The 22,169-nt window shown below is 40.0% G+C and overlaps 1 protein-coding gene across 4 annotated transcripts in view; it reads right to left on the bottom strand.

Annotated features, from left to right (window-relative positions):
- KCTD1 (potassium channel tetramerization domain containing 1) overlaps positions 1-22,169 on the bottom strand; it is a 168,480-nt gene that overhangs the window by 16,324 nt on the left and 129,987 nt on the right. For all 4 annotated transcript variants that reach the window (XM_074340207.1, XM_074340209.1, XM_074340208.1 and 1 more), the window contains exon 3: positions 1,240-1,384. In XM_074340207.1, coding sequence (XP_074196308.1) covers positions 1,240-1,384 — 145 coding nt within the window. The remainder of the gene's footprint in view (positions 1-1,239; positions 1,385-22,169) is intronic.

Below are 22,169 nucleotides of genomic sequence, written 5' to 3'. Positions count from 1 at the left end.
CGGCAGCACACTGCAGCCCAGCTCCAGGGAGAGCCGTTGTTCACAGTCTTAGCTATAGAGGGCGCAGCTCACTGGCCCATGTAGGAATCCAACCAGAGACCTCAGCAAACCACCTGAGCCACTGGGCTGGCCCCTATTTGTAAATTTTAGCACTGTCAGAATCACACTTTTTTATTACTATAATTTCATAGTATGTTTTGACGTCCAGAAGGACACATCTATCACTGTCCACCACTATTACAACCCACAATAATCTATTCAGCTATTCTTAAGCATTTTTTTCCTCTACACAAACTTTATAAATGGATCAAATTTCATTTTTTTAAAAACAATGTGTGATTAAAATGTGTTTGCATTGAATATGTAGAGCAATTTTGGGACAGCTGACAGCTTAACAATATTGAGGCTTCCTATGCAGGAACACAGAATGTCCCTTAATTTATTCAATTCTTCTTTTATAACTGTAGGTAGACATTCGCAGTTTTCTTAACCAGGCTTTACATTTTTCTTGTTATGTTTATTCCTAGGTGTTAAGAGTTTTTGTTACTGCTGTGAATGGTATATTTTCCATTATATCTTATTTTTCCATTATATCTTGCTATTCTATAGAAGCTATTGATTGTAATATACTGATCCTGAATTTAGATGCTTTAATGAGTACTTTATTAGTCCTAATAGTATTCAGTTGATTCCTTAGAATTTTCTTTTTAAAGAAGTATTAACAGCTCCAAAGATTACATTTTTGTATATTCCCTTCTAATATTAACACTTTCTATTGGCTCTTCTTATCTGATTCCATTGCCTCGACTTGCCAGCACAATGTGGGACTAACTTTAACATTTTTTACTAACTTGAAAGGGAACAATTCTAAAATTTTACTGTAAGTATGTTTCCTTTAAATTTCTGGGAGAAAAAAAGTCTCTATTGAGCTAAGGAAGTTTTATTCTCTACCTCACTAAGATGTGTCAGAAATAAGCTTTGGATTTAATCAACTTATTTTCAATGAATTAAAATGAATTGCAATTCAATTCTTTAACTAAAAAGCGGTCCTCTTGGGTAATATAAACCTTTAATGACCATGTACTCTATTTCATGAAGAAAGTATAATCATGTCAGAGACCTCTGATGCCACTCAAGTTGTTATATGTTAAAAATGTAAAACTAGAAATATTTTGAGGGGGAGCACATCAAAACAAATCATATATTTATGCTATTGGTAATTTAAAAAGAATCCCTCACCTTGAAATCATCGGGAATGAGGAGTTTTGATGTTCGTAGAAAATTCAAGATATATCTGAACATCTGTCCATCTCTGTCAATGAAATAGTGCTGTTTGAGACTGTCCAAAACAATGGGCTCTGTACCATCAAAAAGTCTTCCGATTCTGTGACAGAAAAGAGGGAACAGTGAAGACAATTAGAATCAATTGTTCGGCTACTAAAACTAAGAGCTACCATTTTGTATTACTGTCAAAGGTAGCAGTTTCGAAAAGGGAAGGCAGGAAAAATCACCCCTTAAGTAGTTATAGTTCTTTGAGAAGTACTGGTCCCTGCTCGATAAATATCTCAGGACCAGACAACTCAAAATAGTCTCAGGCTTTCTCAAGTAAATTCTTTTATTCACAGTCTTTTACCTTTAATGTTCCTGACATGATGATTATGGCCAAGTGCTGTCACTGTAATGGAAGACCATGTCTTCCCCTTGTGTTACTTAAAACAACCTTCTCTGCTATTTAAAAAATGTATTGCTCCAAAGTGTCTTTTAAATAGATTCTATGGAAAAAGCAATTTTGTTTTTAAGAAACCTGTTTTCTGAGCTTTTCCCACCCATGAATCCCAAACTTGCCAAATATAAATCAATGCCTATATGCTAACATCTACATTTAATTATAAAAAAGAATAAATGAAAATATCACTCATCTAGGAGAGTATGTTTTCCATCAACAATATACAGTCTAGTTTCTTAGGTCTCAACAAAAATCATTTGCAACTGCAGGCATCATTATAAAAAATACATATTTGACCATCCCCAAAATATGACCTAGTTCTGGAATATAAATGGCTATGCATAATTTTTAAAAACAGGAATCCATATGTTTTTCCCATGTATAGAGTAAACATTTGAACAGTGTGCTACAGTTAAATTATTTTGCATTCACTATCATTTAAACCTTTAAGGAAGGCTGAACCTAGACACTTTAGTATATATTTATCTAATAGAAAGCGGTCACATTTATACTATGAGCAAGTAAAGGGTTGGCTAATGACAAACAAATATCCTCTATCAAAAAATAGAATTTACACACTAGAAATCACTTCCTTTACCAAAAGGTGCCTTTTATTTTTTATTAACAGTGTAGGCAGGCAAATGGCTCCATGTTTTAATGAAAAGGTTTTGCAGAACTCGTAACAGCTGTATCTCTGATTTGGAACATCATTTTATTGCTTTGAAGATGATTTTAAAATCATACATTTTCTAATCTTATGTAGAAATGGGACAGATGTAATGGTAAATCAGTAATTTCACCCCTCTTAAAATACAACAAACAAACAAATAAGAAAGCTGCTCCCTTCCCTCTCAAAAAGAAAGGTATATGCATTTCTGTTTCAATAAAAACCTTTTAAAGATAATTAGAAAACTCCTGTCCTACTTTAAAGTAGTAAATGCAAAGAAGAAAGCAACTAATTATGGTCACGTCACATTTCTAAACTCAATATATTTTTCTCAGCTAATGTTTTAGTCCAACTTTCCATGAAGTGAGGTGATTAACCAGGGTGTGGATTGCAACCATCCTAGGATTGTTGCCCTGCATGCTACCTTGTCACTCATTTCTCATTAACACATCGATCAAATGGTAGGCTACAAACAAAAGAGACAGTGAAACTAAAATATACTTAGTCACTTATTTATAGTGTTTCCAGGATAGTTTGATGCACGATGGGAAAGAATGAGACTGGTTTGCCTATTATTAAAACATTTTACTCCTCACTGTGAATAACATGATAAATTTACAGTTGACGGGGAAGAAAAGGCAGCTATATTTATTAAGTGCTTTCGAGGTAACTTGCACTATCCTAAGCACTTTATATATGTAGCAAAACCATTATTCTCCTTTTAAAGATGAAGAATAGGCTTAAAATGATGACTAACTTGTCCAACTAGTTAAGTAGCATTGGAGGATTTGTGCACAGTCTGTTTGATCTTAAAGGGGCCTCCTTACAACGATTGGTATGAAAAGAATTACCACTACCTAATGAAAGCTTTTGGTCTAGTTTTTATTTCTATCTTATATTTGTTCAGCAAGAGCCTTACAATGAAGCCCAAATGTATATACTGATTATTTTTGTGGTTTGAAATAAATTAGTATCAAGGACTACAAATCACTTTAGCAAAGAGATGAAAAGTAAATATTTTATTCTTAAATAAATCCTATGCTTTTTATACTTAAGTGCTCATTTCCAAAATCTAGATGGATGTACCCTGGCACAAAGTGAGTGATTACTAAATCTCTATGGAGTGAATAAGTAAAGGAGTGACTGAGCAGGGGGTGGAATGAGGCTCAGCCAGTTACTAGTTGTAATCTGGGTGAGATGAATTCTCTGTGTCTCCATTTCTTTTATAAAATTGTGTTTGTTTTTTAAAATTGCACTAACTTATTCTCCGAGTTGGTGAGAAAATCAAATCGGGTCATGATATACTCAAAAACAGTACAGCAATGGAAGGTATCCCAAAATAGCAAACAAAAATTTCTATAAAACCAGTTTTTAGAAGGGTGAAGGCACTAAAAGGAACAAGATTTAAGGAGCAAAAGAGCAATCTTGGCTGAAGTGTATTGTCATAGACCTAAGATAGGAGAGACATATCATTTGAATGGTTAAAATACTAAAAAGACAAAACAAAAAACTACCTCTGGCAGATAGAGGAAATTTGGCATGGTTACAATCAGAAGCACCTTTACATCTGACTTAGACGAAATAGGAAAAGATGCAAAGGAAAAAGCAGGAGGGAAATCTGAAAGGAGGCCCAGTGCGGGAAGGGACTGGTGGCTACAGCCTCTGAATGAGGCAGTGGGAGAAATGGAGTGTCCAGGAGGAATCATTTGAGAAGCTGAGAAAAAAGACTGGACTCCACCACCAGGCAACTGAGAAACTCCAGTCAGACAGCGGTGCTGTGTGCGGAGCTGCGAGGGCCCGGAACCTGCAAGAGACCCCGGAACCTTCGTGGCGAGGTCGCACCAGGCGGGGGAGGGGCCTCTTGACGGACCAGGAGGCCTGAAGATGGCGGGAAGTCCCTGCAGGCTTCCTGCTCAGGCAGAAACAGCTGCTGGGGGACCCCGGAGCTGAGAGGGTAGGGGCTGTGAAGAGAAGAGGGGAACGGCTTGGAGAGGAAGGGCCTGAGGACCTCGCCCGATGCACATTCCTGACCGAGGTGAAAGACCTCTCAGAGAAGGAAGAGCCCCCGTGTTTGAAGCAACCGAGTGTTGGGAGTAATGAAAGTAAACACAGTGCTGCTCATTTTTGCTAACTTTAAAGGGAGGAACGTTTTGAATCGTGAAAACAATGTGTAAGGGACAAGGCCCTGCCAATGATCGTAAAATGGCGTCCCGGGGTGGGTTTTGAGATTGGGCTGAAGGTGCTGTTGAAACGCATTGTTTGGCTAAGCAAATAAAGGGGAAAATCGACACTGGCAGTATTTCTTATGGACATATGAATGGAGTTACAAATCAAAACTGCTGTGATTTGTAAACTCTGGTGCCTGAAAACTATGTGGAACTGATTACAGTTTACTAACCTTAGAGAACATTCCTGTTTTTCAACTGACCAAGACCAAGCTGGCTCCAGATGATGTATCACTGCTTTTTTTTTTTTTTTTTTAACACGCGTTGATGCAAGTGGCAATGCTGAAAAAACTTCCTTCCACAATTTTTTTTTTTTTTATATTTATCTTTTAAAATTTTATTTTGGACCTTTTCAAACTTATGCCAAAGCAGAGAAAATAATATAATGAACCCCCTGTGTGTCCACCTAGCTTCAAAAGTTATCAACTCTTCGCCAATCTTGTTTCACTTATACCTGGATACCTCACTCTCCCCCACTGGGATTTTTGAAGTAAATGCCAAACATCCTGTCATTTTATCTGTAAATATTTCATTGACTAATAGTATTATAAAGGTTCATTAAAAATATGCATGCATTAACAAATATGGAAATAAAATACACTCCTCTTGCTTTTTAATATTAACATTCTGTTGATTACTCTTGTTTATAGAGCAAATAATGCAGGACCAATCTCCAAGGAAATTAATCTTCTTTCAGTGGAAAGTAAGTCTCGTTCCCCCCTATGGCTACTCCTCTTCCTGGCATTAAAGAATGGTCTTAAATGAAAGAGAGTACAGGGCTAGGACTTGATTTACCTGGCTTAGTATGAATCAGTCACTAAGAATGTATTTTTTCTTGTGTAGTCATTAATTTATAGAACCTGGTTTCTCTAATTTACTGTGACTCGGTTCCTTAAGAATTTCTCTTCCTTTCTTTATTGTGTAGTCATTCAGTTATTCAGTCATTCTTTTTGCCAATATTCACTGAGCCTGACTATGTGAAATACAGGGGATGCAGCAGTAAATAAGCCACACTCCTCGCTTTCATGGAATTTAACAGTCTGTGGGGTAGGAATACAGATCAAGTGCAGTGAGATGGAGTGTCACTGGGTGTATAGAGAGCGTTATGGAAGTACACAAGAAGTGCACCCAACTAAGTTTTGGGGAGGCAGGGAAGAAAGAAAAAGTTCACTAGAGACCTGAGAGATAAGCAGAAGTTGGCTAAGTACAGGGGTGGGAGGTAAGCTTAGGTAAGAAAGGAAAGGGGTAAGGAAGCTACAAAGGCTTGCAGCTGAAAAAAACCTGGCATGTGATTACTCTTCACTGGGGTGTAGAGTCAGGCCCGCTTCTGAGGCTGGAGCAGCAAAACTCAAATCTTGAAGAGTTGTATAATTCAGGTCAATAAGTTTGGATTTGGTTTTGAGGGCAATGGGAACTGCAGTCAGGCTATGCCCTCGGCAATGTCAGGGAAAAGAGCAAATTTAGAAGTGAGAATTGAAATACTGTATCTGAAGTCACATCTCACAGATGCAATTTGTGGCTTATCCAGATTGTTGTCTCCTTTGCCTTGTTTTTTGACTGTGTCATTTGCATAGAGCAGTGGTTCTTAACCCTGGCTGCACAACTGAATCACCTGCTGGGCTTTTAAAAAACATGGGTGCCTGCCACTGGATATTCTGAGGTCATGGCTGCGGCCCAGGCATCTATCTGCATTTCTTAAAAAGCTCCCCACATAAGTCTAACGAACATTTGAGTTGAGAACCAGTGCAAAGGAGGGTGAGCAGAGAGACCGAAGAGGAGCAAGTCACTGTCGTCGACTTGAGATGCTTTCAGTTAGTCATTCTGTCACTTTGAACTGTCACAGCACTTCTTAAACAGCCCACTATACTTTTAGAAGCAAAGGATCTCCAAGACAACCTACTTCAGCCTCCCGTTTTACAAATGGAGAAAAAGACTTCCAAATATGTAATGCTCAAGGATGCACAGCTGGCTAGACACTGAACTGGCTCTAAACCTACCATGCTGCCCTTGGGGTGATGGACATAGGATGGTCACATTCAAGCCCATGGAGGGCAAATGCTGTCATGCGGGAGACCCTGCTCGCTGTGCCATGTGTCATGCGGGGAGTCATGTGGGGTCTCTGCTCCTGCTCCCCACATAAGAACGTAGGACACGGTGAGGCCAAAAAGGAACACCCACGGAGCCATAAGTAGGGGAGTCGTATCACTATATTCTCGCTGGCGGCATCCGCCTCTCTGCAATCCGCTCTTGTTAGCTCAGCCACCATCTTCTTGCTAGCCCCCATTTTTTGCCAGCGTAGCCACAGCAGTTATACCAGTGGCCAACGGCTCACTGGCTACATCCGACGGCCAACTAGCCACAGCCGATGGCCATACAATTGCAGTTGATGGCCATTTACTACCTGAGCCAGCACCTGTCTATGTGAGGCCAAGAGCCTGGAAACTACTTTTTGGGGCTCTGTCCCCACAAATGCTCTAATGATAGTTACTATTTATTGAATAGTATTATCTGCCAAAGAGTGAGCTGGCTATTTTATGGGCTTTATCTCATTTCATTCTTATAATGATCCTAGGGGGTGGCCATATTATTCCCATTTGACAGATGAGGAAATTGAAGCCCAGAATGGTTGTCACTTGGCTTAGGTTACAACCTAGGTCTTACGCTAAAGCCTGTATTCTTGACTACAAAATATATTACCTTTTCATTTATAATTTAAACACACACACACACAAACAAACAACAACAAAAAGACAACAACTGAATAACTTCCCTTGGGAAATGCACAATTTTTACTGTTCAGAAGAGTCTGCTAATAGTGTTGTATGTTATACAAGAAAGTTTGGTTATTATCAACCTTGTAAAGAAACTACTTAATAGCTGGGAAACAACAAGTTGAGGCTCAGGGGCTTGGTGTAGTTGAGGTCTGGGTATACTGAGAAGATACCCTAAACTGAAATGAACCAAACACCCCAAGACTTCAGAGGTTACTTTCAAACTGTTGGTACAACCTTGAAGCGGTATAATAAGGGATAGGAAAGTGAGGATTCTTAGTACAATGAAAACTTTTCTGAGAGGAATACACATGAGATTCCATCTCCATTTACCTTGCAGCTTTTGTGTTCTATTATGTGCTGTGTCCCTACATTTAATCCTGACAAATCCCTGTGGGATTTGACACTTCACGGCTAAGGAAATTTAACTTAAAGAGGTTTCCAACCCTTCTGAGACACCACACACCCAATCCTCCCTATGCTGCTCGGTGAACACAATGTCCTTGCCCACCCAGCACTGTGGCATGTAACACAACCGCAGGCCCTGCTTTACCAGAGGCAAGAGTTAATCCTTTCCACTATCCAGAACTGGAAATTACACAGGCAAGGGGGGTGGTAAGAGAAGGGCTCAGCTGCAGTGCCCCAGGGAGGGTGGAGAAGACCCGCCCAGGGGTGGGGTGGAGAATGAAAGCCAAAGACAGACTAAGGGATAAAGATGGTGAGAAAAGGGCAGGACAATGGTTGTTGGGCCTTTTCACCCATTTGGCACTTCTTGGCCAAGACATACCTTTTTGCTTCACCTCTGGACTTTCAAGCCATGGAAAACATAGTTTGGACTTGAGGAAAACATTTAATTTAGTTTCTGGTCCAGATTTATTTTGCTAAGCAATTCAGAGGCAACCTCTAAATTACCTTTTTAGCATCAGTTTTTGGGGATAATTTTAAATTATAAAAGTAGTACTTCTTCATTGTTGAAAATTGGAAAAGTACATAGAATGAAGCAGCAAAACAGAAAAACAATCTTATGAGTCCAACCAGTAGAGCATTACTTAAACAAAAACATCCAATTTAAAGAGTATTTTTCTGTTGAATAATTTTGTTTTCAGAAGCAGCTATAACTTCTTATTTTTTTCTGTCTAATCCAAGTTAGTAGATTCCCAATCAAGTTTCTGTCCTAATATTTGAAACCTAAGAAAAATGGCAAATGGGGTAGAGGCCTGGGTGAGGATGTGTATGTTTGTGCATGCACAGTTGTGTGGGGGTGGGTATGTTTGTGCATGCACAGCTGTGTGGGGGGTGGGTATGTTTGTGCATGCAGTTGTGTATGGGGGTGGGTATGTGTGCATGCACAGCTGTGTATGGGGGTGGGTATGTTTGTGCATGCAGTTGTATGTGGGTGTGGGTATGTGTGCATGCACAGCTGTGTGTGTAGGGTAGGTGTGTATGTGTGCATGAACGAGAGGTGTGTGCAGAGCTGTCACTGTAGGTGGAACATGGACTTAAATAGAAAAGCAGGGGAGGAAGGAGACAGGAATACAGGGATAGCAGTGCAACCAATGGGGACCTTTTCCTCTAAAGAGGAGAAGAAAACAAAGTAGGTAGACTGAAAGAGGAAAACTAGGTTGGTATCTGAAACGTTTTGAAATGTGGGGGTTCAATAATGTATTCTATTTTTGCATATATTTTTAAATGCCCATTGTAAAACGTTTTTATTTTTTTTAAAAAGGGAATGCTATGCTGGATGTTATAATGTAAAAGAATAAAAAGAAATCACCAGTTAACTTACTGTTTTAGAAGTCTGAATGATCATAAACAGCGTTTAATTTGCTTAAAGTATTATAACTGTTTAAAAGTCTTTATAATTCTTTATAATTTCCGCACTTGGGAAATTTCATCTATGTTTCATGAACACAGATAAAAATTAATTCAGAGCTTGTTACAGAGATGGATAGAAGTAATTTAAGAGAAGGAAGAACATACCTTCTTAGTAAAAACAAACAAAATAAATTATATCTACTTATGGGGAAGTAATGTTTCCAGTACATGTTCCCTGAGGCAGCATCATTTTCTTAAATGATACATAGAACTGAGGAACATAAGGGAGAAAGGAAAGGCAAGTTTAAAATGTAAGAGACAGTCTGAAGAGCAAAGCTAACTCAGGAACTCAGCATTTTGGAGAACTGCTCATGGATGGTGATGCTGATGGCGCAGGCAGAGCTCAAGGCCACTCCGGGGGCTGCTAATCCTTCAGGAAATCCATGAGTCTTACCCATGACTCTTTGGCTAGAAACATATTTTAAATTAGGAGAGTTACATTGACTGTTTACAATAAACAATGTATTATTGTAATTAACCTGATTAAAAAAACACACCAGGATTTACATACGTAGGCTTTTTATTTCTACATTTATTGAATGCTTACCATGTTCCTGGTGCTCTGCCAGGCCTCTTAAAATGAGCACCACACAGTCCCACTGGGAGCCATGGAAGGGCAAAAGGAGAGGGACCTAACCAGCCCTGAGGCAGGCAGGGAAGGCTTCCTGCAGGAGGCAGTGCCTGCGCACGGCTTCAACAATCACTAGGTGTAAGAAGAAGGGCACAGAGGCTTGGAAAAGGGATTTCGACAAGAAAGAAAATGATGGGTGAGATCCCCATCAGCAAGTGAAGAGCATCACTCTCAAAGAGCTGGCCTGAGCAGAGCCTCTGAGGGCACCATCATTCACAAGAGTTTGGGCACAGTGTTTTCAGTGATGTCTTAGGAGTCCCTGGCACATTCAGCTCTAAAACTCATAGACCTGGGTTTGAATCCTGGCTTTACCATCTTTAAGACTCAATCAGTTTGAGTTTTGAGTTCTTCATCTGAGAAATGGGTAATACTAGCCCAAAGACTTCTTATGAGGAATAAATGACTGTAATAAAAAGCTACATCTACTGAGTGTTCACTACATGCAGGGCACAGTACTAAGACTTCATAACAACACTGCCAGATAAATACTGTCACCCCCATTTTATAGGTGAGGATGCTGCAGCCAGCTGATCACCGTTGAGGCCAGCCCAGAGTCACTCCCTTATTGCCTGCTGTGCTCCTCAGTAAAGCGCTGGGCCTGCTGGCATGGGCTCAGTAAACGCTGACCGATTTTCACCCTCTGAAGAGTATGTGCTATGCTAAAACAGGGTCTTGACTGTATATAGAATCCTATTGTGCATCTGGAATTGGAGGAAAACTTTTAAGATAACCTAGTCCTGCATTCTGGTTGAACACGTGCCTGCTTAAAAATGACTTCTAGGGCATAGGGCTATTTTTCTATGATCAGTCCAGGGTCAGACCATCGTAACCTCCCTTGGGAGCCCACTTTGGTGTTTTCAGCTCCAGTGGTTTCTGTTTAGGTTTTGTCTTGCTTTCTGTTTGGGCAGGCAAGCATGCACATGTACACATGAGCCTGCCCCCCACAGCCTGCCCCCCACCCTCTCCCAATAGTCTGCTCTGTATCTGGAGGAATTTCTGTCACATTCCATTTTTCTCTTGATTTCAAACTCTAGAATATGCTTTTCATTAATAATTACTATTTGGAAAAAAGTTATAATAACTTTTTGTTATAATAATATAATCATGTTATAATAATTTTGTTGTAAAATGTTACAATAGCTAATATTTTTTGAGTTTGTGTTAGGCATTCTGCTTCCTTTATGGATGATCTGATTTAATCCTCACGACAACTATATAAAGTATTTACAGGTAACATTTTTTTCCGTCTTATTTTAAGGAGGGCGCAGCTCACAGCGGCCCATGCGGGGATCATTCCAGGTATTAGCACTACCCTCTAACCAACTGAGCTCACTGGCCACCCCTTACAGGTAACATTTTGAATTTACTGATGGAGAAGAAGGCACTGAGCCGTCAGGTAACTTGCCAAAGGTTGCTGAGCTATACAGTCTCTCTTCCCCAAAAAGTGAGGGCCAGCCCATCCTCCACGCCATCCCTCACTCTCAGTGTCCATCTGTGCCAGAACGTCCAGCTCCTTTCCTGCCTTGGCACCTCCTGCCAATCTTTCTTCATCTTGCAGTTGCACTCGTTTTCTTGTTACACAAGCACACTCTTTTGCATGTGTTCCCAATGAATTGACTCTGTTTTTGAGTAATCGCTCTTATTCCTGGGCTTCTGAATATCAGCACCCCTACCTATTGAACTAGTGCATCCCTATCTGATGAAATGTTCCCGATTCTTCCATCTGCACCATCCATCTCTCTACTACATGGAATGGACTCTCGGCCCATCCCTTAAGATAACTGCTCTTCCAGTGGCCCCTCTCTGCCGTACTTTGACATTATCGGTGATAACAGGATATGGAATGGAACCTAGCCCCATTTCCTTTGGTATTTACTATTCCAGATGGTTGGAATTCACTTACAATGTCATAACAGTCACTTCAAATAAAAGCATCATATTAATTATATGACACTACGAGAGGACTATGGCAAAGCCAGCTGTCTCAATTTTCAATGTATCAGTTTCTTCCTACTGGTAATGGGGCCAGCAAAACAGCAGTCTACAATGAAGTATTTAAATCTTTTGCTTAATACCTATAAGTGAAAAAACCTCACGCTTAACACAGTGCTTAATAAAAAAGAAAGAACAAGAAAGATATAACTTACCTAGAGTCTAGGTAAATGCTTTTCAAAAACCTAACAGAAGATGTATGGAAGAAAATAAGTGAATCCACCCTGACTGCTTTCTACCCCTTCCCTTCATCCCCCACCCCCACACATTACTGATACCATTCAAGGTGTTACAACAGCAACAGAGAATCATACAAATACTCACGAGTATGGAAAGGTAGTTGGATGAACGAAAAATGAATGAATTATTCTGTCACTGTATGACTTCAGAATGACTAGCTAGCTTAAGAATGCTTTCAGAAACTAGGCTTTACGATGACAAAGCCAAAGGGAGGAGATAATAGCCTCAGGACTGTGAGTTACACCTCCTTAGAAGAAGGAAGGAAAGCTGAACATTGGCGAAGAGTCATATTTATACGGCTTCAAAAGTACATAAACATCTTAAGGAATATATAAAATGTCCATACCACCCTTGTGTTTGAAAAAATGTCTAATTGCTTCTTCAAATCATGATGGATGATGTGCCTGGTTGGCTTGAGAAGCTAAAGATTTCTAATTTATGTCGAAAGATTGCTTAATTAAATTGTCACCAAATCAAAATGACATGTGCAAAATATTAAGTATATATCAGCTCATGATTCAAAGACAACATTCTCGGTGTGTGTGTGGTTGGGAAATAATGAAAGAGACTGCTGACAGCATTTTGCCTTTGGCAGCACCATGGCCAACAATACGCTGTCGTAGGTGTGTGTCTTGTGTAACTGTCTACACCCTTCTGGGGCTCAGGCTCGGTTTATCATAGTGCAAGAATTTACCCAGAGGCACCAAGCCAGTCTCTAGACACACTGGGCGGTAGGTGTATCTATTGATATTTCTCCCTATCCTTTCAACAAAAAACCCAAACCAAGCCCTAATCTGCAAAACAGTTAAAGCAACAAAAGTTTCCCAGCTAATAATAAGAATTCTTCCTTTTTTTTAATTCCTTTTTAGATGACCACATACATAAGTAGATAAGATTTAGTAGTCATTTGATATCATTATTTCCCATACTTATTATTCCTATAACTTTTCATTTGAAGTCCTGGGTGACAAATCTACTAAAATCAAATATCATCTTCCAAATAAATACTTTTGCTAAATTTTAAAATCTACATAAAAGATTACAAATGGGCTGGCTCTTCAAGAGTCTGATAGGACGTGTACTTGGAAATATAAACTGCGTCATCACTGTTTGGTTTTCTAATCATCACAGACATCTTGCCATGGTGAAGAACGGAGCTTTGCTCATATTTAACATAGTTGCTAGGTTTGCTTGGTTGTTACAACCTTATTCCAGTCTATTTTAATGTCTCCAACATTTTTCTCTGAATTCCACCCTTCATGCCATCTTGTTCCTTCTGCAATGTATCATCAAAATGGTGATGTTTTGATGAAATACCTTCCTTAGGGCCCGAGATTATGGATCATGGGATACACTTACGAGATTCTTCTTTTTTCCTTTGATATTGACTGTTCGCACTGCTTTGAGACTAGAAGAGTTTTCATTTTTTAGGTAAGCTCTAAAGCCCTCAGGGCTTTCGAAGCTGTTGCTTAAAAAATCAATTTTCAGAGGGGTGGCAGGGGCCTAGCCAAGCCTAATGAGGCTGGGTGGGAGTTCTGGAATACAATTCAGCTCAAATCACGGAAACAAGTTTGGGCGAGCTCAGATTCACCTTTCAGTTATAAAGCTCCCTCAGTCTGGCAAGGTTTGCCACTGTTTGAAAGTGGTGGGTAGCTGTTATGCACAGTTGTAATTTATCTTCCGAATATGGGGAACACAATAAGAAAAGTTGCACAAGAGTAAAAATAATCATTACCACCAAAAAAGATAAACAGCAATATCATTATGAAGCAAACTGACACATGACATTTATGTAGCAAAGGGAAGCCATTATCCAGTGACAGTGTGATTTCCACTGACACTGCATCTTGATTAGATTAAGACAGTCCCAAATAGCCAATATAATTGTGGATCTGAACTGCAGATTTTTAAAACAACACTTTCTTTTGCAAATGGGATTGCCACCAGATTGGAGCATCTGGGTGTCTGCCTTTGGAATATGAATACGTGAAATGCGCACACCTTGAAAGAGTACAACTGATTTCTCATCCTCCACTGCCAATCACACTCCCTCGTTCTCCCACCAGGACCCCCTCTGGGCACATTCAGAAGACCGGCAGGTAAAGCACTGCACACCTACTACAGCACACTCTTTGGGGACGAGGTATTGCTACTTTGTATCTGCAGGCATCTTGAGAGTAATGTTCCAGAAGCTGGATATTGATAATTCATCTACTTGAGGCCATAAATCCTGCATTTGTAATGAAAAGAAATGGCATTTTAATGGATTACTTATATAATAATAGACTGAACTGTCTGGCAGGCGTAGTGAACTGGACTTTTCTATGAACACACCTCAGGTTTCAGCAGAGGGCATTTGTGTGTTCAGTGGAGCCATAAGGTATCCTTCAGTGTGACTTTCTGAATTTTGTTTTAAGTTCTCAAAATTCCAGTGCAAGTTACAGCATCATGGGTTTGGGGTGTGAATAAATGCTTCTTTTTGGAAATTAAGGAGGGAAGTTTATTTTCTGTGTTGGCTTAATAAAAAGAGATTCCCTCAACTTGAGAATAACTTGCACATTGTTTTATTCCAACAAGAATATACACAAAATGGACAGCTCACCGTGTCCTGATATAGGGGTGCTTCCTTTCCGATATAAGATTTCCTGTCTATATGCAGTAGATCATGGTGGGCTGGGGAGATGATAGCAGAGCTATACAGCAAACATGGCAGTAACGTTGTGGGGTGTAATTTTCCTGCCCACGAAGCTCTCTACATGGCCAAAGTGCAGTTTGTCTTTTGGAAATTCATCTAAAATGTTTTAGTGTTGGTCCTCATTCGCCATAAAGAAGCTCTCAAACAAAATGCTAATCCTGAATCAGAGTCATGTGACTGACAGAAACTCCAGGGTTTGAGGGGCCAAAGTTAATGGGATTTGTGAGGGGCTTGTATGAAACAACAATGCCAATTTTAAGCCCTTTTGACGATACTGGTCTCAAGAACACAGTAAAGTGGAGCATATTTTTCACACACTTTACCTTGTAAGAGGTCACTCGAATCTTCTATAAAATACCTCACTAATTCACTTTTCAGACAAGTAAATAGAACATACAGTTTATTATTATAAAAGTACTTCCTTGTGTGATGAGGGGAAGCACGACAATATGATTTAAAAAAAGAGCAAAGTGACCTTGGCCTTGCTCTATGACACTATTTATCATGATAGATCAAAATGAGTACAGCAGTATTATCGTCCCAAGGGATAAGAATCAAGTCACAATCAATAAGAAACGCTTCACTTTAAGAACCTGCCCCACCACACCAACATACTGAATGTAGACAAATTTATGTTTCATCACCCTTCTCTGAAGATCTGATGCCCAAACTCTGAGACGCAGGTGAATCGCCTGGTGTTGCAGATTTCCCTCACATCCTGAGATACAGATTATGTAAATGGTGGATAGAGCTTAGGAATCTGCATTTTTAAAGCATTTCCAGATGACCCTGATATGGAGGGATTAGGGACAGGGCATGAATTGGAGGAAAACATTCTGAAGGCAGGTGTCACCATTCTGTTCACCTGTTCCCTTGGTGTCTGGGTTGTAACAGGGTTAATTTATTCCCTTCTCCTTACTTTTTCCCTTCAGGGTAAATAGACTAGAAAATCCCCTTCTGGGCTCTGCCTTGAAGAAAAAAGGATGTAAATCTTTGTGGCCCAGATTGGACTAGGCCTGTCATTACGTCCCAAGGTCAGCCCAGCACCTGATGATTCAAAATGCTTGAGCTTCATGCTGCGTCAGCCCTGTGGTGTCTGAGTTGTTCTAGGTCATAGCAAAACTCATTCAACTAAACTAAGCAAACTCATTCAACATTCAACAAATATTTATCAAGCATTTGCTATGTGGCAGGTACAGAGTGCAAGGCATTAAAGACTATTGGTGGGTCTACTATTGTTTAAAAACCAAGGAGATGGCTTTAGAGAGCAAGTTTTAGAAATGAATTTTTAAAAATCTCTGTAATTTTTTTCTGATTGGTGCATCCATTGTTTTGTGCACAAGTGTGAACCCTCAGATAGTTTGCTGCGTTGGTGGACACTCTTGGGTCTGCAGTTCTGTTAGCAACAGGAGGGGAGGAGCCCAGCAGGCAGGGGGTGACTAACGCATCAAGAGCTCAGACACCCCCAATGTGGTGAGCAGCCCTCCCTATCCCAGTGTTACACTGTGTACCGTTCCTCTTGGTGGGCTCAGCCTGCTAGGGCCAAAGCTGGTCATTGACTCTTCTGCTAATGATTTTCTCTTCAAAGGTGTAACCAAGCAGCCATCCCCAAGTGGCAAGGTCACTGGTCCAAAGCTAACTTTGTCTCGTGCTGTAGGCAGACTTTGTACCCTGGACATAGGAGGCTGCAAAGAACTTCCTGAAACCCACAGGCAAATAAGAACAAGGCTTTATCCCATTGGCCATTTAAGGAGGTGCTTTTCATACTTTTTAAAGTTATGACACACATAGAAAATGACAGCACTGTATTTGTAAGATACTGGGGGAACAAGAGAAGGCTGCTTGTGGCCGGAGCTGACCAGCCTGGATGCACCAGGTACCTCAGGGGCTGAAGGGATATTAGGTGAAGGCCATTTTGAGAATACAGTGGCTTGAAATACCTGCTCTCTTGGCTAAAGACCACCTTGAGAACATAGTTCCAGAAGGTGGTAAGATAGACTACGCAGCTGAATATGGGAAGCATTAAAACATCCCATGGCCAGGCCCCGCCTTAGACCAATAAAGTTGGAATCTTTGTGGGCAGGGCCAGGCTTTTTTTCCTAAAGAGTCCCAGTGGATTCTAACATGCCCCTGGGGTTGGGAAGCAAGGCTATAAAAGAGGGGAAAACAAAGTTCCTGGAGTCAGAGTAGGAGTTGGAATCCTGGCTGTTTGCAGAATAAGCCTGAACACGGTTGCTTAACCTCTGTGTTCTCATTTGTAAGTGGGGCTAAAGAACAGCCCCGACCTATGAGGTTACTACAGCACATCAAATGAGATAACATGTAGGAACCCAGCCCAGCCTTTACACTTAACTTTCTATTTTGAATAGTTCTACTCAGATATTTACCCTTCATGGTTTTGAGGATCTGGCCTCTATCTACAATCTTTTACCCACTAATTAATTAGCATATTAAGCAAACTTTTGAATGCTCTCTCTGTGGCAGGTACAATACTAGGTACCAAGGATACAAGGATGAAAATGAAGTGAGAAAGAGGTCTCCAGGGAGAGGGTTTCTTTCTAAGTTGAGATCGAATTCTTGGTAAGTGAGAAGTTAATACAAATCAAGAACATGACCCACAGTCCTTCCCTGATTTGTTTTCATGCAAGATACCCAGTGTTGTCCCCACGGTCTCACCTTCTTCCTGCTCTAACCTAGGAGTGGGCGAAGGGATCAACCAGCCTGGTTATTACTGGCCTCCAAGGGGCTTCTGCCCACATTTATTTCAGCATCTTTTAACTCTATTTTGGTCAAAACCAAATATAACTTCAGTGACCAACAAATATAAAATTAAAGAAAATATACCAGAAATAGTATTGCGGTTAACGTACTAGGGAGGTGATCTGAAGATGATTTGGCCTTGAGCTGTTCCACATCCATGGAAAGATCACTATGGATTTCCCTCCCACTGAAATGCAGGGTGAATATATATGAATAGATTCACATATATTCGCCAAACATCAGGTAACGGGCGGTGAATAACAAAACAGGTAATTGATGATAGATTAGGGGTTACTTGTGACAAAAATCTGCTTCTAAATCTAAACTAAAATGTAAACTAGATTTTGTTTTGAAAATTCAGATGCACAAACAAAGACGTTCCCTGAAAAAAAAATAAAACGAAACATAGGAATGAAATTATCTTTAGGCTGACAATAAGGGGCAAACTACATCCCAAAGTGGGCCTGTTTATTCTGTTATTTTTTTCTTACTTCTTACTTCACTTGGTACTAACTCATATACTGAGTTTATTGATTGTTTACTTGTTGATTATCTGTCCTCCCCCTCCCCCACATATATGGCCTGGCTGATGGGGAGCACAGAATCAATCTGTTGAATGAATGAAAGAACACAACAGGGAAAAACTAAAGGCAACGGCGTACGGCTGCATTTTTCTTTGAATTATGTGCTAAGACAAGACTTTATGAGTTAGATTACTTGAAAAGCCAGGCTTATTTTCTCTCCAAGTGGCAAAGGAAGTTTGCTGAATCCTCTTGTAACTCAGTGTAAGTTACCAAAGGACTGGTTTTTCAGAACTAAACAGAAAATCCAGTTTCATCATTAGAAAAAAACAACATAAGTCTCTTGAAGTTGGTTTCATTTACTCTTTGTATAACTGAGGAATAATTTTAGGAAAGCAATATTGGAAGATGAACGGACAAGAAGAGGAAAGTTTCCCCTATTACCCAAGAGAAACTTTCCATTTTTCATTTGCTGGGTGCTTTTTCTCCTTTAAATCTCTCCATAAACGAATTTTCTTATTTTTAAGATCAACTGATCTTAACAATCAAAACTGTTTACATTAGGTAGACTGTGCTCATTTTACGCATTTCCAGAAGCGTTTTTCACAGCAGCAGGAATATGCCTTCCTTATCCACTTGTACTGAAACGATAGATTTCAGGTTGACTTCTACTCGTCTAAACCTATTCCCCCAATAACCTATTCCATGACTTTTTAACTTGATATAGACATTGAATTATAAATCATGCTGATCTCAGGAACAGGTTATAATGAAAAGACTTCTATTCAGTGCCATGCAATCATTCTGAAAGAAAGCTCAGGGAACTGTTTGGCAAATAGGATGCATTTCTTTTTTGGCATTTTTGTTGAGATCCTGAAACGTGGACCTGTGTGATGACGCTGCTGGACCTATGTCTAGGGATGGTAGTGTTATTTAGATCTGTGAAGTCATAAAGTCCCACATGGAATCCTCAACCCTAACACAGGATTACAGAAAGCTCCCTAGGCCAGCATATGACAATCACGTGGAAATCCAAATGTTAGAATTCAGTCGTCATGAGAGTGTGTGTACCAATCCCTTAATGTTGCTCTCATCCAACTTTCCTTTCAATGTAGCTCCACATAAACCATTCCTTAATGGCTGACACATCTGAGAGTGAAGGAAGCCAGAAGCCGGATCTCTGCTGGCAAAGCATCTCCATCCTCCAGCTCCAAATACACACAACCCCTTGGGTGGCCATGGGTGTCGACTGCAAGGCTGAAAGCTGAGTCTCTTGAATTTTGCAATTACCTACATATGCCAGTGTGCTTAGTAACTCTGCTACTATTTAGGAGAGACCAATTTAGCATAATCTACTTATGTGGGAGTTAACTCATGTACTGGGTTTAAAATATACAAAAGCTCTGTCAAGCTGTCAGATTGAATGGCTCAGGGGATTGTAACATGAGATCTTGTCTTTCACCTCTAGGTCTCTGGCTGGCAGTCAGCTCTTTCAGCCAAGACCCCTGCCTTATTACCACCCCATAGGTTTGGTTAATTAGCAGTATCAGCCCACTTTCTGGCTTTAAAAAATCCACATCTGAATAACCATCAATACAGCTACTATTAATATTGTTTTTGCTTGAGGTGACAATAAAGGATAAAATAGACCTAACTTTGTCAACAGATTTTAAGAAGACCATGTAATTTGGTACCAATCTTAATTACTTACGACAAATTATTCAGATACCTAGGTTGTTTGTTATCAATGATACGAAGAACGATGCCTTGGATTTTTGAATCAGATATATCAGACCTGTCCTTAAAATTTGCAGGGCCCAGGGCAAACGTACAAGTGAGGCCCACCTCCTCCCCATATGTCTAGATATTTACAACGTATAAATCAAGCTAACAAACTGTTAAATAAAATACATTCCATCTTCTTTGTATATCCACTTAAAATCTTTTCATGATGGTGATATATTTTTCTTGACTTTTTTTGTTTTATTTATTTAATGTAAAATTATTGCAGATCTGAAAGGGTTTTTTTCTTGGCAATTACAATTCAAAACAGCATCCAGAACTGGAGACTCATAGGCTCCTCTAAAAAGGAACAGTGTTTATCACTGAGGTGGTGTGGATCAGCCTCTGTCTCATAAACACCTCCAAAGAGCTGTTTTGCATCTTACACGAAACATTGGTAAAAACAGAGCACATCACTGATGTATGCAAAACCTCAGTTAATTTAAAAACATCAGTCCCTTTAGCGGGAAATAAAAACACCTGATGTGTGATTAACCTTGTGAGATGTAAAATTAACTTGCTTACTGAATCCCTACTCAGGGCTTACAAGCCAACAAAGACAATTTTTAAAAAGCACATGGTTACACATACATGGAACCAGGTAACATTGGTAATCAAAGAAATGAAGACCAAAGGTATTTTCTTTTGACAGAATGGTCATTATGATATAGAAGAACTATTCATGAGGAAGAGCCTTCTATTCGCTTGGCAGGACCATACATTTTAGTGTTGTTCAAAGCCAGATGGTGAAAATCAGGATCTCTTAGGAAAATCGCAGAGATTCCTATTTTATTTGTCTGGGGCAGGGCCTCGGATGGCCTTTAAATGCTTCCCAGGTGCTTCTAATGTTTAGCCATGAGGTCCACTGTACCACTTTCTGGGGAAGATGTTCTAAAGGTGGTCTTTAGCCAAGGGGGCAGCGCATAGAGACAGAATAAAAAGTCACCTATAGTATTTCAAAACGGAGTCAAAGCCCTTTGAAGGGCTTTTGAAATTGTAGAAAGACATTACATCTTTTAAGATCACTTATTATAAAGAAATGACACTACAATTCTGCCCTTGAAATCCTAGAAAACCAAACCAAGAAAAAGCCCTCTTCCCCTCTGGGCTACACCAAGGAAAAGGCAGGTGAGAGAGGAACCATGGTGCTCTTCAGGGGGTGGGGTAAGGCAGGGTCCCATAGGGTGAAAAGGGTTCAATGTACCCTAGAATCTAGAGAATTCGAATTGGAGTCATTTGTAATTCTATGGTCATGGGCATTCTAACATCCTAGGATTTATCCCCAAAGGGTTGACGATGTGCAACAGATTTGTGCAGAAGTTAGAAGAAGCACCTGACATCTATGGGAAAAGCATGAAGAACTATTTCTTCCTGGTATGTTTGACTACTAATATTTGCATATGGATCCATTAAATTGATTGTTGCTTGGAAACGAACATTTAATTACTTACCAAAAACCAAAACCAAAATACCAAGAGGGAGCAAAGCAACACACAGTGGTCAATTAAATATCTCAACCTGTGTCATCTGCTCTAAGTGTAAGCAGACTTTACAAGGCTTGTTTCGAAGAGTCTTGGCATATGTTTCAAAAGATCTCCTAATGATAAGACGATCTGGGAATGCTCGGCAGTGCTGCGACAGGTGGGGGTATTTAGACAAAGGGCCAGAGGTGCAGGTGAGGAGTCCCTTGGCCTGTAGTAATTCAGGCAAGAATCCAGAAGTGAGGCTGTTTCCATAGTCTGGGAAGCAAAGGAATGAAATATATCTGGAATTTGGAGGCAGTTTGAAAAAAAGCAACTGCTGGGTTTGGCAGAAGATTAAGTACAAAGGTAATACTATGCGTTGGGCGCAGGGCCATGGCGTGCTTTTCGTAATCACATTTAATCCTCCCAATAACCTTGCAAGAAGTTACATTTGTGTCGACTTTACAAGAGAGAAGACAGGCACTCAGAAATTGGACCTATCCCTGGCCAAACAACTATCAGATAAATGGCAGCATCAACATTCAAACCCGGCACTAATGAACCACCAATTATGTTTGATGTAGCTCCCATGATACTGTGGCCTGTTGGTGACAAGAAAGCATAGGGAAAAGGAAGATAAACAATTTTATCTTGTCTCATTAAGTTGGCGAAGGGGATATTCAATTTATGATGCATATATGTATCAGGTTGGGGGAGGAATCGGCTTATTCTCTTTAAAAATCAGTGTATACTTCAGGACTTTCCAACAGAAATAAAAGGAAGACACATATGTCATTTTGTGTTTTCTAGTAGCCACATTA

This window comes from Rhinolophus sinicus, linkage group LG09 (genome assembly GCF_036562045.2).
Source record: "Rhinolophus sinicus isolate RSC01 linkage group LG09, ASM3656204v1, whole genome shotgun sequence".
In the NCBI taxonomy this organism is placed as follows: domain Eukaryota; kingdom Metazoa; phylum Chordata; class Mammalia; order Chiroptera; family Rhinolophidae; genus Rhinolophus; species Rhinolophus sinicus.
This window is presented reverse-complemented; position numbering and strand designations above follow the sequence as displayed.